Below are 15,525 nucleotides of genomic sequence, written 5' to 3' on the forward strand. Positions count from 1 at the left end.
TGGAATAGATCAATGGTGGATGCAGTGTTGCTGGCTTCTCCACTGTGCATTGGACTACTTGGACAATAATTGGAATTGGAATTAATTTATTAGCCAAGTATGTAAACATACAAAGAATTTGATACAAGAATAAAAACATATACGTCAGGCTGTTGTACAAGGATAGCTTCAACAACTTCATCCCCTCCACACCTGTTACCATGCACAGGGAACTGAGTCACTGCACATCCCTTTGCAACTGGAACCTCGACTTCCTCATCAACACAACACAATAGGTATGAATTGACAACAACAATGTTGAATTCCTCATCAACATACCACAATTAGCATGAATTGGCAACACTTCCTCCTCAATGACCATCAGCACAGGGAAGAGATATCAAGAGAGGGGAGAGAAGCGTCTGAAATGTTCCAAATGAACAAGTGCAGAGTGGAAGTTAGCTGTGTAGGAATTGGAGAAATATGCTAAAGTAGGTTTGAAAAACAGACTGCTTCGCTTGGCCAATCAAGAGGCAGGTGCATAATCCATACATGTCCATACAAGCATCCATACAAGTGTTCTTGGCTATGCTTTAGATTTGTCAAAAATGAGAGTTGTCGAAGGAGAAGTTGTTAGGGATAGCATGTTCCATCAGGGTCTTGGTGAGACCACACCTGGAGTATTGCACACAGTTTTGGTCTCCTAATCTGAGGAAAGACATTCTTGCCCTAGAGGGAGTACATAGAAGGTTCACCATGGGATGGCAGGACTTTCATATGAAGAAAGACTGGATGGATTCGGCTTGTACTCGCTAGAATTTAGAAGATTGAGGGGGGATCTTATAGAAACTTACAAAATTCTTAAGGGGTTGGACAGGCTAGATGCAGGAAGATTGTTCCCAATGTTGGGGAAGTCCAGAACAAGGGGTCACAGTTTAAGGATAAGGGGGAAGTCTTTTAGGACCGAGATGAGAAAAAACATTTTGCACACAGTGAGTGGTGAATCTGTGGAATTCTCTGCCACAGAAGGTAGTTGAGGCCAGTTCATTGGCTATATTTAAGAGGAAGTTAGATGTGGCCCTTGTGGCTAAAGGGATCAGGGAGTATGGAGAGAAGGCAGGTACAGTATGATCATATTGAATGGCGGTGCAGGCTCGAAGGGCCGAATGGCCTACTCCTGCACCTATTTTCCATGTTTCTATGTAGGTCCCAGAAGAGTATTTGTAGAGGGGAACCTTTTTGATCCTCATCTTAATACCCTAAGATGCGCCAGTACAGTAAAACTTTGCAGCCTTTACGTTTATTTATAAAATTTTAACCTTGTATGCTACTTGGGATGTCCAGGACAGAACTAGTATTGGCTGATCGTTGGTCAGTATGATCTTGAAGTGCCATTGGGCCATTTTCCATGCTGTTTCTCTAAACTAAACGTACATGTGTAAGCTATGGCAACTTTTCCTATGATATTAAATGGAGCCCGTTTAACATCAGATAATTTAATTTATGTCACCTTTCCTTCTTTTCCCCCAAAAATACATCATTCACATTTCTTGATATTAAATGTCATCTACTATCTTCCTGCTCTTCTAAAGTATGCTACAGTTACCCTCATTGGTTACCACATTTCTAAACTTCATATCAACCATAAACATTAATTCATTGATATTTATTGAAAGCTCCAGGAGTAACTTCATTAAGCACTTCCCAATTCACAGCATATGCATTACTTTAATTGCTTATTTCGTTAAGGTCACATAAAAAACCCAATGCAATATATAGAAGAGCATGGCATTTAATAGTGCAAATTACTATTCTTTATAAGGTTATGCAGTCTCACATTTTTTTCCATAAAGGATCACCTTGCCACAGATTTTTCAGTAATAGTGATTTATGGTAACTATAACAGAGATCCTTCCTCAGCCACGGCAGTTGGACAGCCAAAAATAACTACATTTCAGGTGGTGTTTCTTCCTTCAGTGAAACTGTAGTCTCTGCCAAGAATAAAGGTGTCCTTTTAACAGCTGATCATCTTTAATTCAGAACATATAACCAACAGATATGAAAAACGGGATTTTTTTTAGATTCAAACATTTCCATCTCACAAAAGATAATACAGAAATCTATCTTAAGAGAGAATCACAGTTAGATTTACCATTATTAACTTGCACATTTCCAAATTCTATGCCACCCATATGGCACAAAAAGAATGAGAATGTTAACTCTCTTATCTTATAGCAATTACATATCTTTTTGAAACATCTTTGTCATTTTTGCTATCACAATAGTTAGTTTATTAACCTGATAAAGAGAAAATTCAACTATTAAAATTACCTAGTCAATTGTACAGAATGACTGTGTAACTCACTTAAACAAATTGTAATATAAATAAAATACTGCGGAACACATAATGGGTAATATCCAGCTTGATTGTTGTTAAGTCCAATGAATTTTCTACCAAAAGTTGAGGTCAGTTATGAAGTAACATCAATGCTGTGATACATTAAAAACATATCTGGTTTTGGCTTTTATTTATAGTATCCAATTACCACAAATTGGGAATGGAAAATGTTATAGAATTTAGCAAGAGAAATCTAGAATTCCATTACACTGTTCAAAATATATATTGGCTTCCATCACATATGAGTAGCAAATTCTGTAACTAGTCACAGATAATTTATTAATTGCAATGTAGATTTTCCATCAATCAAATACATTATTTTCCAATGGGAAAAATGCTGGAGGTTTTTCAATTAAGTTTTATTTACAGGAATAGCTCGGATTTGATTTTTGAAAATAATTTGGAATTTTGTAGATTGCAATATACGAGATATTGAAGGAAAAAATATTCTTGAGAAAATGATTCTAAACATTTATTTGGTAAATAAACTGGTCATGGAAGTGGATTAATTTAAGTTATTTCACAGAGAAAAGAATAAACCAACACCACATGTAACTAATTATTCCAAAAGCATGATGCAAGATAATTTAGAAAGTTTTGAATGATAGAATAGCATCACAGAGATCTTAAGAAAGGAATCCTAAATGAAATAAATCCGTGTGCAAGCGAGTTGTGCATTTAACATACTGCTGTGGAAGGGAAAGATAATATTAAATAGTTAATGGATGTCACTGAATGAGATTTCAGAGTTGGTATTCTAGTTAAATATTTTTGAAAGAAAATTGACACCTTTTTTCTCAGTAGTCATTAATATTTTCATGACTTCTTCACCTGATATTGATAATAATATTAAATGCAGCCTACCTCTTGCAAGTAAAAGAATAATTCTAATTTACTTTTAGCATTTAAATTGTTTAATATCAAACCACATGTATTGCAACTTCATATATATATTAATCAATAATGCTGAAGTTATTTTACTTAAATCCAATATTTGACATGGAAGTAAAGAACCTATTGCAAAATCCCCCTGTGTACATACAGTAAATGCTATCCTGGGTTTCCATAGCATGGCAGCAGTTTTAATTTATGTTGTAGAAGATACAATTTAAATGGAGCAGTGCTTTTGCTTTTATTAATTAACTCATCTATATCTAATCTTACTGTATTAATAATTTCTTACTCTCTTTGAAAGCCTTTTTATGAGCAAAATCTCATCAATAAAGAATTCCTATTTTAGGCCTAGCTTAATTAATTATGCTGTTATTAGTATGCTATTGGTTACTGCACAATTAGTTTCTTCCCTTTGCAAAAATGATTTTTAAAAAAGCAGCAAGCAGCTCGAGAATTAGAATATGAAAGTTAATATCTAGTAATATTCAATCATCTGCCCCAATAAACTTTTTCCTGGGATTTGTGAAACTGAAAATCATCATGAAAATAATAAAGTTCATCTTTGATTCCTCAAAATGAGCACAGAAATCAATAGGTCATTGAACCAACGCTTGAAATCAAAGTTACGTTTTGCAATCTCAAATATATTCTGATTTCTCAACTAACTAGAATGGCTCTTGGTGTGAAAGGTTGATTTATATTTGCAAAAAAATTAAAGGTTAACAAGGAAGTAAAGGAATGCCTATATCTTAAGGAAGTAAAGGGATGCCCATGTATCAAGAATCACTGGTGCAGCCAGCGTTTTATTGCCATACTTGGTTGGTTTGAAGAAGCTTAGAACTCCTCCATCAACTGCAGGTGGTGAAGATTCTTCAAAACTGCTGTTATCTGGAGAGCAACAAGATTTTGATCAAGCAATGAAAATGTTTGATGATACATAACTAAACCAGGATGATGGAGAATTTGAATATACTGGAAAAAAATATCTTTTGTTTTTGGGTCTATATTGAAATAATGAAAATGAATTATGATTTGGATCAGCTGTTTTCAATTAAAGGTATGCATTTAATGCAAACATTTTCATTGTGATGTGATATTAATATAATTTAATTGAATTGCTAGTTCTGAAATCCTAACATGAGAGTTGCCTTTCCAACTTTACCTTTAATTTCTTGTGCACCAGCTGTATTTGCAGATATGTGAATGAGTGCAGATATGTGAATGAAGTGAGTTAATGTAACTGATTTTAAAACAAATTTGTAAATTGTTTTGCATTTAACTATAGGTCCCTCACTGGTTATGAATGCTGGACCTGTGGACACCCCATACATTTGCTTTTGGGCCACCGGCGGGATGGATGGGGATGGGTTTTCTGGCTCGATGGGGGCTACAGGTATCTTTCACCTATCCTTCTCCTCAACCCTCCTCCACACCACAATAATGGGGGGCTGGGTTGAGCAGAGCAGTGCTGGGGGCACTGACCGGACTTGCTTGTTCACTCACTGAGTCAGTGGGGCCAAATGGCGGCCACTCTTCCCACCCCCGCGCATTCTCCCATCATGGGTGCTTCTATGAGCCTCTCCCTTGCAATGTTTTTGTTCATTTCCAACTTACCACTCAGGTTATGAATAGGTCTCAGCAGCGGAACCCTCCCATAACATGGGGACTGACTGCAGGCAGTGAAGTATTTGTTTTTAGAGGAACAAACAGTTGCTGCAACAAAAATGAGCTAAAAATAAATCACCCTTCAACTTTTGCACAAAAAAAACTATTTTTGCTAAAGGCGTATATTAAGACAACATGAGAAAGCTCTAAAACATATCTCACGTGATCTATCTCTGCCAGAAAATAAAGCACAAGGTTTATATTGGCTTTTAATGATTTCATATGAACGTTGTAAAGCTCTTCTATTATTCTCCTGAAACGTGAAACAATTTCAAAATACCACATTGGCATTCGCCAGGCTGGGATCTTATGCCAACCAGATAATTTCACGAAGCGATGTTCACAAAGAACGATGGTGATGGAGAGTGGTTGGGCAACGGTGGAAGGGGAGGCAGGATGAAAGGAGGCACTACTATTTAATTTGGCATCGTAAGATTCTCTTTAATATGGCAATGCTGAAGTGTTATTTTTAAATGTACAATTATTTTGAAATAAACATTTCATTAAGTAGATGCATATTATTGCCACTCATCACTATATTATTTATGACATTATATTCACAGGCACAACTGTTAGTCTCAATTTATAACTCACAGATAACACTTCTTAAACATGACTAGCCAACAGGTAAACAGGTAAATCAGGAAGGGATGAAAGAGTTGCTGTTGCTAGTCGGAACCAAAAATATATGTGAGAGTTGGGATTCCATGTTCGACTGATTACTCGATGTGTTTATCAAGTGTTGATTCGGCTCTAGATAAAACATTAAAACAAAACAGAAACTGGTTATAGCATTGTTTCCGCAATGACATATTAGAATAAAAGCATAATAATCCATGTTTCTTCTCCAAAATAAGATAAACGAGTAAATAGTTTTCATTTTTTATTTGTCTTATTAAATCCACCAGTGTCAGCAATAGGCGCAGAAAGCCCAACCAGTTGTTGCTGTTACCAAAGTGATAATACAACAGAAGAATGCTCATTCCAAATTTTTGAAGACGAGACAATCTACTAAAGTGACTGAGTTATTGGAACAGATCATCTTTCAAATTGTGTAAAATAAATGTTACTGAAAATTGCTGTGCATTTACCACCAAAATGAAGAGTTTTGATAATTGAAAAGAATAAATATGAACACATAAACATGGCAACATTATTGCTACCCTAGACAGGAGAGCCATTATAAATTGTTTTAAATACACATAAAGCGTAGACTTTCTTCAATAGTTTTCAAAGTAATGTTGTTGTCATGAGAAAAGGGACTATATCATTGACAGAAACTAAATTGGAATAGTTTGAAATGAAATGTTTCAATCATCTAAGAGGTTTATGCCAAAAATTCACAAAAACATAATGCAACAGCACGACACAACAATAAATAGATCTGACCAGCCATGCATTTGAACACAAGACACTGGAGATGATTCATTCCAATCATTAAACTATTCTTACACTTGTTCATCTGAAGATGCTTCTGATTCAATCGACAATCTGCTGGTTTTATTGTGACAAAAATAAATGTACCCATAAACACAAAGGGAACAATAGAAAAGTTTAGTATATCAACATGTTCATGGCACTATAGTCAAAGTAGTGAAATTGAACATTTCTGAACTTGAGCACCTATTAAGATTCTGACAGATGAAACCAAGCAATAAGTGAATAATCCAATAAAATCATCAAAGTTGAGCATTTTCCTATTTTCTTCAGAGCATAGATGAAGTCTTGTGTGGCAAATTACAAATTATGTTGGCCAGGAAGGTGTCAGGCTTTCTCAGAATTGTTGACAATGCAGACATCTTGGCAAATAGAGAATATTCGATCATACTCATGATCATGCCTTGTCAATGGTGAAAGAGCCCTGAAGAAGGGTCTTGACCCGAAACGTCGCCTATTCCTTCTCTCCATAGATGCTGCCTCGCCCGCTGAGTTTCTCCAGCATTTTTGTCTACCTTGGAATATCACAATGTCAGTCATTCACCAGATTCTATCCAGCGTTTAAGCTCTTCTTGCGACCATAGTATTATATGCCAGGTCCAGTTGAGGTCTGGTCAATGGTAAGCCCAAGATAATGGCAATGGTGGCAAGGGACACAGCAGTGGTATTGATGTAGAATACCAAAAGTAGGCAGTAAGATTCTCTGTATTTGTAAATGATCATTCTTTGGGACTTTATTTTAGCATAAATATTATGGCATATAATATTATGGTTACAAGAAGAGCTCAAAGGTTGGATAGCCTATGGCGAGTGACTCACATCGTGGCATTCCAAGGCTCTTTCACCATTGATAAGACATAAATGTTACCTGCCACTCATCAACCTATTACTGAATATTGTCTTTAGCTTGGTGCATGCAGTTTTGGGCGGCTTCCTTTATTTAACACAAACCCATCACCCAATTTATCACTGCACATTTTGTTCTTTCATACATGCCCATTAACAACCCTTGATTCCTTTTCATCCATCTATGACAGGTGCAATTTACTGTTAATAATTCACTTAACAACCAGCATGTCTTTGGGATGTGCATGCAAACTGGAACATCAACAGGAAACTCATATGGTCACAAGCCGCCAACAGTACACATGCAGCACTGAAGGTCAGGATTGAACCCAAATTGCTGGAGCTGTGGGACAGCAATTCCACTGGCAGCACAACTGGAATTCACCTCTTTGGTCCTGATTTGGACCAAGGCTGTGATGAGATCTGGAGCCAGGCAATCCTGGAAACAAAAGCTGTTCACTGTAGGTATGTTGCAAAGCCTACCTGAAGCGTCTTTGAAAATCTGCCGTTGCGGGTGTGCGCGATTTTGGCGCCGTTTAGAGGGGGCGGGTTTAAAACGCGATTTTCTCTAGGCTGTTCAAATCGAAGATGTTCAGCCTAGTTAATTATTAACGAAAAATCGCTGGAAGACCCCGTCGCAAAGGCTATTATTAGGTTTAAAGGCCTCGTATAATAGTTATAGTAGTTTAAAAATCAATCTCTAAACCCGCGACTGCCAGCAACCGCAGGGTCTCATAAAGCAGACAGCAGAAGTTAGGTTGTATATTTTTACATTAAAAAGGGCTTCTAAAGATCCCTTTATACAAAGTTTAATATTGCGAGTAGCTCAATTTGGGCCCATTATATCGCGCAGTATTTTTCTGGGCATTTGGGGCACAAATCTACCGCAATGTGAACGTTCTAAACCAGCGCGTTCCACAGGGACCCACTGGAAAGCTGATTTAAATGGGCATTTATTTACAGCAATTGAACACTGAATTCCTTCCATTTGGTCTATAAATTAATGTAAATGAGATTTAAAAATCATGTTTTATTGTGAATTATTTGTGAATATTATTTGGACATTTAGGCTATTTAAAAATGTTAATAATTTATTAAGAAATGGATAGATGTTTAGATCTAGTAATTGAAGTCTGAAATTAGCTACAATTAGGTAACTAACTAATTATATGCTTTAATTTCAGGTCATCCAAGTAAGATTATTTTATATTTGTTTCAGAATGCTTCAATCTATGATAACTGAAAATTTCATTCAGTTCTCTTAATTTTTAAGAAAGTTATGGGCTTTTGACTGTTCACGATCACAACCTTTTTGTTATGTCCATAGAAAATCAATAGGGAACAAGATGCTCATTTCCGAGTATGAAAATGGCCATAACTTTTTAAATACTTGAGATATGAAAGTGAATTAGGTGTCAAATTAAACTTATTTTTATGCTTTATCTGATGGGATAAATTACAGACTTGATTTTTAAAATCTCAAAATTTTGTAACATTGCTATTCACTGTACCTCGGTACACGTGACCATAAACTAAACTGAACTGGTGAAACACAACCGAGTGTTGGTGATTAGGTTATTGGTGAGTAAATCTCACTTGATAACACTGTTCACAGCTTCCATACTTTAGTGACGATTGAGAGTAGACCAAATTGAATTTAATAATTAATCAGAATGAATTTGACCATTTTTCCCCCGCCAGTCTTTTTCCTCACTGTAACTTGGAAACTTCATCTTTAAGCAAACCTGCAATGTATAAAACGCCCAAACAATTCCACAATTCCAATTAAATGCCACAGATGTCATCTGGTTAATCCACTTTGTCATAATGTATATCTTATTATGGTGTATTTAGTAACTGGTTGAATTCAAGTATACAATGGACCACTCCCTCTATTCAACCCTGTCTTGTTTCAAATTGACCTTATAGCTAGGGAGTAGATCTCACATACTAATTAGCTAAATCACCTTCATTTTGTTTAAGAAAGAACTGCAGAAGCTGGAAAATCGAAGGTAGACAAAAATGCTGGAGAAACTCAGCGGGTGAGTCAGCATCAATGGAGCAAAGGAAATAGGCAATGTTTCGGGTCGAAATCCTTCTTCAGACTGATGTGAGGGTGGGGGGGGGGGGGGGGGCGGGAAGAAGAGAGGAAGAGGTGGAGCCAGTGGGCTGAGGGAGAGCTGAGAAGGGGAGGAGAAAGTAGGAACTACCTGAAATTAGAGAAGTCAAAGTTCATACTGCTGGGATGCAAACTGCCCAAGCGAAATATGAGGTGCTGCTCCTCCTATTTACGGAGGTCCTCATTCTAGATATGGAGGAGGCCCAGGACAGAAAGGTCGGATTCGGAAAGGGAGGGGGAGTTGAAGTTCTGAGTCACAGGGAGATCAGATTGGTTATTGCGAACCGAGCGGAGGTGTTCGGCGAAGCTATAGCCAAGCCTACGCTTGGTCTCACCGATGTAGAGCAGCTGACATCTAGAGCAGCGGATGCAATAGATGAGGTTGGAGGAGGTGCAGGTGAACCTCTGCCGCACCTGGAAAGACTGCTTGAGTCCTTGAATGGAGTCAAGGGGGTAGGTAAAGCGACAAGTGGAGCATTTCCTGTGGTTTCAAGGGAAAGTTGCCGGAGAGGGGGTGGTTCGGGTGGGAAGGGACGGGTTGACCAGGGAGTTACGGAGGAAGCGGTCTCTTTGGAAAGCAGACAGGGGAGGAGATGGGAAGATGTGGCAAGTGGTGGGATCACGTTGGAGGTGGCGAAAATGTCGGAGGATTATTTGTTGCATGTGACGGCTGGTAGGGTGGAAGGTGAGGACAAGGGGGACTCTGTCCTTGTTACGAGTGGGGGAGATGGGGAGTGAGAGCAGTCACAGGGTATAGAAGAGACCCTGGTGAGAGCCTCATCTATAGTAGAAGAGGGGAACCCCCGTTCCCTGAAGAATGAGGACATCTCCGATGCCCTGGTGTGGAACACCTCATCCAGGGTGCAGATGCGGTGTAGACAGAGGAATTGGGAGTAGGGGAGAAGTGTAGTCCAGATAGCCATGGGAGTCAGTGGGTTTATAGTGGATGTCGGTCAGTAGTCTATCACCTGCGATGGAGATAGTGCGGTCAAGAAATGGTAAGGAAATGTTGGAAATGGTCCAGGTGTGTTTGAGTGCCGGATGGAAGTTAGTAGTGAAATGGATGAAGTCAGTGAGTTGTGGAGGTAGCACCAATGCAGTCGTCGATGTAGCGGAGGTAGAGTTCGGGGATAGGGCCATGGTACACCTCAACCAAGGATTGTTCGACGTACCCTACAAAGAGGCAGGTATGGCTGGGGCCCATGCGCGTACCTATAGTTACGCCTTGGATTTGGAGGAAATGGGAGGAGTCAAACGAAAAGTTATTAAAGGTAAGGACCAGCTCCGCTAGGCGGAGGAGAGTATCAGTAGACGGGGATTAGTTGATTCTGCGGTCGAGGAAGAAATGGAGGCTTTGAGACCCTCCTGGTGGGGGATGCAGGTGTAGAGTGACTGAACATCCATGGTGAAGATGAGGGTATGAGGGCCTAGAAAATGGAAAACCTGGAGTAGATGAAGAGCATGTGAGGGGTCTTGAACATAGGTAGGGAGGGATTTAACCAAGGGGGATAGGATGGAGTCGAGGCATGTGGAAATGAGTTCAGTAGGACACCAACAGGCAGAAACAATGGGTCTGCCAGGACAGTCAGGTTTGTGAATTTTGGGGAGAAGGTAAAATGGGACCGTGCGGTTCTGGGGAACGATGAGGTTGGAGGCTTGGGAGGGCAGGGAGCCGGAGTTGATGAAGTCAGTGATGGTGCTAGAGATAGTGGCCTGGTGCTCGTCTGTGGGGTCATGGTCCAAGGATAAGTAGAAGGTGTCTGAGAGTTGGCCCATGGCCTCAGCCTTGTAGAGATCAGCGCGCCAGACTACCACGGCACCTCCCTTGTCGGCAGGTTTGATCACCCAGTCTGGGTTGTTCCATAGTGAGGGGAGGCTGTACGTTCAGGGAGGGAGAGGTTAGATTGAGAAAGGGGAGTGGAGAAGTTGAGGCGGTTCATGTCCCACCAGCAGTTTAAAATAAAAAGGTCTAAAGCCGGAAGATGGCCATGAGGGGGAGTCCAACAGGATGGGGTCCGTTGGAGACGGGAGAAGAGGTCATCACTGGGGGGGGCGAGGACTTCCCTTGGAAGAACGCTTTGAGGCGGAGGCGACGGAAGAAGAGCACCACATCGTGGCGGGCACGAAACTCATTGAGGTGGGGACGGAGGGGAACACAGGTGAGGCCTTTGCTGAGGACAGACCGTTCGGTATCAGAGAGGGGGAGGTCAGGGGGGATGGTGAACACACGGCAAGGATGGAGAATGGGGCCGGAGGAAGGCAGGTGAGTGGACTGAGGTCGAGGCAATGTCTGGTGGGAAGGGTGTTGGGTGGTCAGGGAGGAAGGGGATATGAGGACTATAGTGTGGGTGGGGAAGAGCTGGGGTCACATGGTTTGAGGGGGAAGGGGAAGACCCAGTGGAACAACCACTGAGGTTCCCTGTGTTAGCGAGACTAGCACTACGACACAGCGCAGTTACATAGAAACATAGAAAATAGGTGCAGGAGTAGGTCATTCAGCCCTTCGTGCCTGCACCGCCATTCAATATGATCATGGCTGATCATCCAACTCAGTATCCTGTACCTGCCTTCTCTCCATACCCCCTGATCCCTTTAGCCACAAGGGCCACATCTAACTCCCTCTTAAATATAGCCAATGAACTGGCCTCAACTGCCTTCTGTGGCAGAGAATTCCAGAGATTCACCACTCTCTGTGTGAAAAATGTTTTTCTCATCTCGGTTCTAAAAGATTTCCCCCTTATCCTTAAACTGTGACCCCTTGTTCTGGACTTCCCCAACATCGGGAACAATCTTCATGCATCTAGCCTGTCCAACCCCTTAAGAATTTTGTACGTTTCTATAAGATCCCCCCTCAATCTTCTAAATTCTAGCGAGTACAAGCCAAGTCTATCCAGTCTTTCTTCATATGAAAGTCCTGACATCCCAGGAATCAGTCTGGTGAACCTTCTCTGTACTCCCTCTATGGCAAGAATATCTTTCCTCAGATTAGGAGACCAAAACTGTACGCAATACTCCAGGTGTGGTCTCACCAAGACCCTGTGCAACTGCAGTAGAACCTCCCTGCTCCTATACTCAAATCCTTTTGCTATGAATGCTAACATACCATTCGCTTTCTTCACTGCCTGCTGCACCTGCATGCCTACTTTCAATGACTGATGTACCCAGGTCTCGTTGCATCTCCCCTTTTCCTAATCGGCCACCATTCAGATAATAGTCTACTTTCCTGTTTTTGCCACCAAAGTGGATAATCTCACATTTATCCACATTTTTCCTGCATCTGCCATGCATTTGCCCACTCACCCAGCCTATCCAAGTCACCTTGCAGCCTCCTAGCATCCTCCTCACAGCTAACACTGCCCCCCAGCTTCGTGTCATCCGCAAACCTGGAGATGTTGCATTCAATTCCCTCGTCCAAATCATTAATATATATTGTAAATAGCTGGGGTCCCAACACTGCCTGCCATTGTGAAAAGGACTCGTTTACTCCTACTCTTTGCTTCCTGTCTGCCAGCCAGTTCTCTATCCACATCAATACTGAACCCCCAATACTGTGTGCTTTAAGTTTGTATACTAATCTCTTATGTGGGACCTTGTCGAATGCCTTCTGAAAGTCCTGATATAACACATCCACTGGTTCTCCCTTATCCACTCTACCAGTTACATCCTCGAAAAATTCTATAAGATTCGTCAGACATGATTTGCCTTTCATAATTCCATGCTGACTTTGTCCAATGATTTCACCACTTTCCAAATGTGCTGCTATCCCATCTTTAATAACTGATTCTAGCAGTTTCCCCACTACTGATGTTAGACTAACTGGTCTGAAATTCCCCATTTTCTCTGTACCTTTTTAAAAAGTGGGGTTACATTAGCTACCCTCCAATCCTCAGGAACTACTCCAGAATCTAAAGAGTTTGGAAAAATTATCACTAATGCATCCACTATTTCTGCGGCTACTTCCTTAAGTACTCTGGGATGCAGCCTATCTGGCCCTGGGGATTTATCGGCCTTTAATCCATTCAATTTACCTAACACCACTTACCGGCTAACCTGGATTTCACTCAGTTCCTCCATCTCATTTGACCCCCGGTCCCCTGCTATTTCCGGCAGATTATTTATGTCTTCCTTAGTGAAGACAGAACCAAAGTAGTTATTCAATTGGTCTGCCATGTCTTTGTTCCCCATGATCAATTCACCTGTTTCTGACTGCAAGGGACCTACATTTGTTTTAACTAATCTTTTTCTCTTCACATATCTATAAAAACTTTTGCAGTCAGTTTTTATGTTCCCTGCCAGTTTTCTTTCATAATCTATTTTCCCTTTCCTAATTAAGCCCTTTGTCCTCCTCTGCTGGACTGAATTTCTCCCAGTCCTCTGGTAGGCTGCTTTTTCTGGCTAATTTGTATGCTTCATCTTTTGTTTTGATACTATCCCTGATTTCCCTTGTTATCCACGGATGCCCTACCTTCCCTGATTTATTCTTTTGCCAAACTGGGATGAACAATTGTTGTAGTTCATCCATGCAGTCTTTAAATACCTTCCATTGCATATGCACCGTCAACCCTTTAGGAATCAATTGCCAGTCTATCTTGGCCAATTCACGTCTCATACCCTCAAAGTTACCTTTCTTTAAGTTCAGGACCCTTGTTTCTGAATTAACAATGTCACTCTCCATCCTAATGAAGAACTCAACCATATTATGGTCACTCTTTCCCAAGGGGCCACGTTCAATAAGACTGCTAACTAACCCTTCCTCATTACTCAATACCCAGTCTAGAATAGCCTGCTCTCTCGTTGGTTCCTCTACATGTTGGTTTAGAAAACTATCCTGCATACATTCCAAGAAATCCTCTTCCTCAGCACCCTTGCCAATTTGATTCACCCAATCTATATGTAGATTACTGTCACCCATTATAACTGTTTTACCTTTGTTGTACGCATTTCTAATTTCCTGTTTGATGCCATCCCCAACTCCACTACTACTGTTAGGTGGCCTGTACACAACTCCCACTAGCGTTTTCTGCCCCTTAGTGTTTCGCAGCTCTACCCATATCGATTCCACATCCTCCAAGCTAATGTCCTTCCTTTCTATTGCGTTAATCTCCGCTCTAACCAGCAACGCTACCCCACCTCCTTTTCCTTTCTGTCTATCCCTCCTGAATATTGAATATCCCTGGATGTTCAGCTCCCAGCCTTGGTCGCCCTGGAGCCATGTCTCCGTGATCCCAACTATATCATATTCAATAGCTATCTGCACATTCAACTCATCCACCTTATTACGAATGCTCCTTGCATTGAGACACAAAACCTTCAGGCTTGTTTTTACAACACTCTTACCCCTTATACAATTATGTTGAAAAGTGGCCCTTTTTGATTTTTGCCCTGGATTTGTCTGCCTGCCACTTTTACTTTTCACCTTGCTACCTATTGCTTCTACCCTCATTTTACACCCCTCTGTCTCTCCGCTCACACGTTTAAGAAACCCTTTCTCTTTAACTCCATCCTCGACTATCCCATTAGACCCCGTGATGTCAGAGTCTGCAGCGTGGAGACTTCAGACCCGGTGCTGAGTCTAGGACTCAGGTAAGGCGACGGCTGCGGCCTGCTGGAGAGCGGTGGAGTGGAGAGGGTCGGTGGAGTCGATGATGGTGGAGGCCCGCAGGGAGTGGAGTCCGGGTCAGTGGGTGAAGCGGATGAGGTCCAGGTCAGCGGATGGTCGGTGAGGCAGCAGGGTGAGTAGGGCTCGGTGAGGCGGCGATGTTCGACGGTCCCGGTAAGGCGGCGATGTTCGATAGTCCCAGTGAGGCGGCGAGGTGAGTAGGCCCCGGTGAGGCGGCGAGGTTCGACGGCCCTGGTGAGGCGGCAAGCTTTGGCGGTCACGTTATGGTGGATAGTCGGAGGAAATGGGGAGGTAGCGAGGGTCGGCTTAATCGGTGAGGGGGCGATAGTCGGAGGAACCGGTGAGGCAGCGAGGATCGGCGTCATCGGTGGGCAGGTGAAGGTTGGCGGCAGCATCGACGTGGAGGTCGGCGAAGGCGGCGTCCTCAGTGGTCCGGGCCTGAGGTCGGTCCGGGAGGCGGTGAGTGCTGGTGCTGCTCCTTCTTGCCAAGATGGTGTCGCGGGACTCAGGCAGGTGGCGCGGGCCAGCGTTGGGGCCCGGTGCCTGCAGGCGGTTGAGTCGCGGAGT

The 15,525-nt window shown here is 41.7% G+C and overlaps 1 protein-coding gene across 7 annotated transcripts in view; it reads right to left on the reverse strand.

The window, feature by feature from the left end:
* Positions 1-1,629: 1,629 nt before the first annotated feature.
* The window catches only part of prune2 (prune homolog 2 with BCH domain), a 318,918-nt gene continuing 305,022 nt past the window's right edge, over positions 1,630-15,525 (reverse strand). For 5 of the 7 annotated variants that reach the window (XM_033017577.1, XM_033017574.1, XM_033017573.1 and 2 more), the window contains 2 exons: positions 6,389-6,430; positions 1,630-5,689 (listed from right to left, as the gene is read on the reverse strand). In XM_033017577.1, the coding sequence (XP_032873468.1) occupies positions 5,656-5,689; positions 6,389-6,430 (76 nt within the window). In that variant the 3' untranslated portion in view covers positions 1,630-5,655. The remainder of the gene's footprint in view (positions 5,690-6,388; positions 6,431-15,525) is intronic. The other 2 variants (XM_033017576.1, XM_033017575.1) reach the window with 1 other exon arrangement.

Source organism: Amblyraja radiata, chromosome 3, assembly GCF_010909765.2.
Source record: "Amblyraja radiata isolate CabotCenter1 chromosome 3, sAmbRad1.1.pri, whole genome shotgun sequence".
NCBI classification, from domain to species: Eukaryota; Metazoa; Chordata; class Chondrichthyes; order Rajiformes; family Rajidae; genus Amblyraja; species Amblyraja radiata.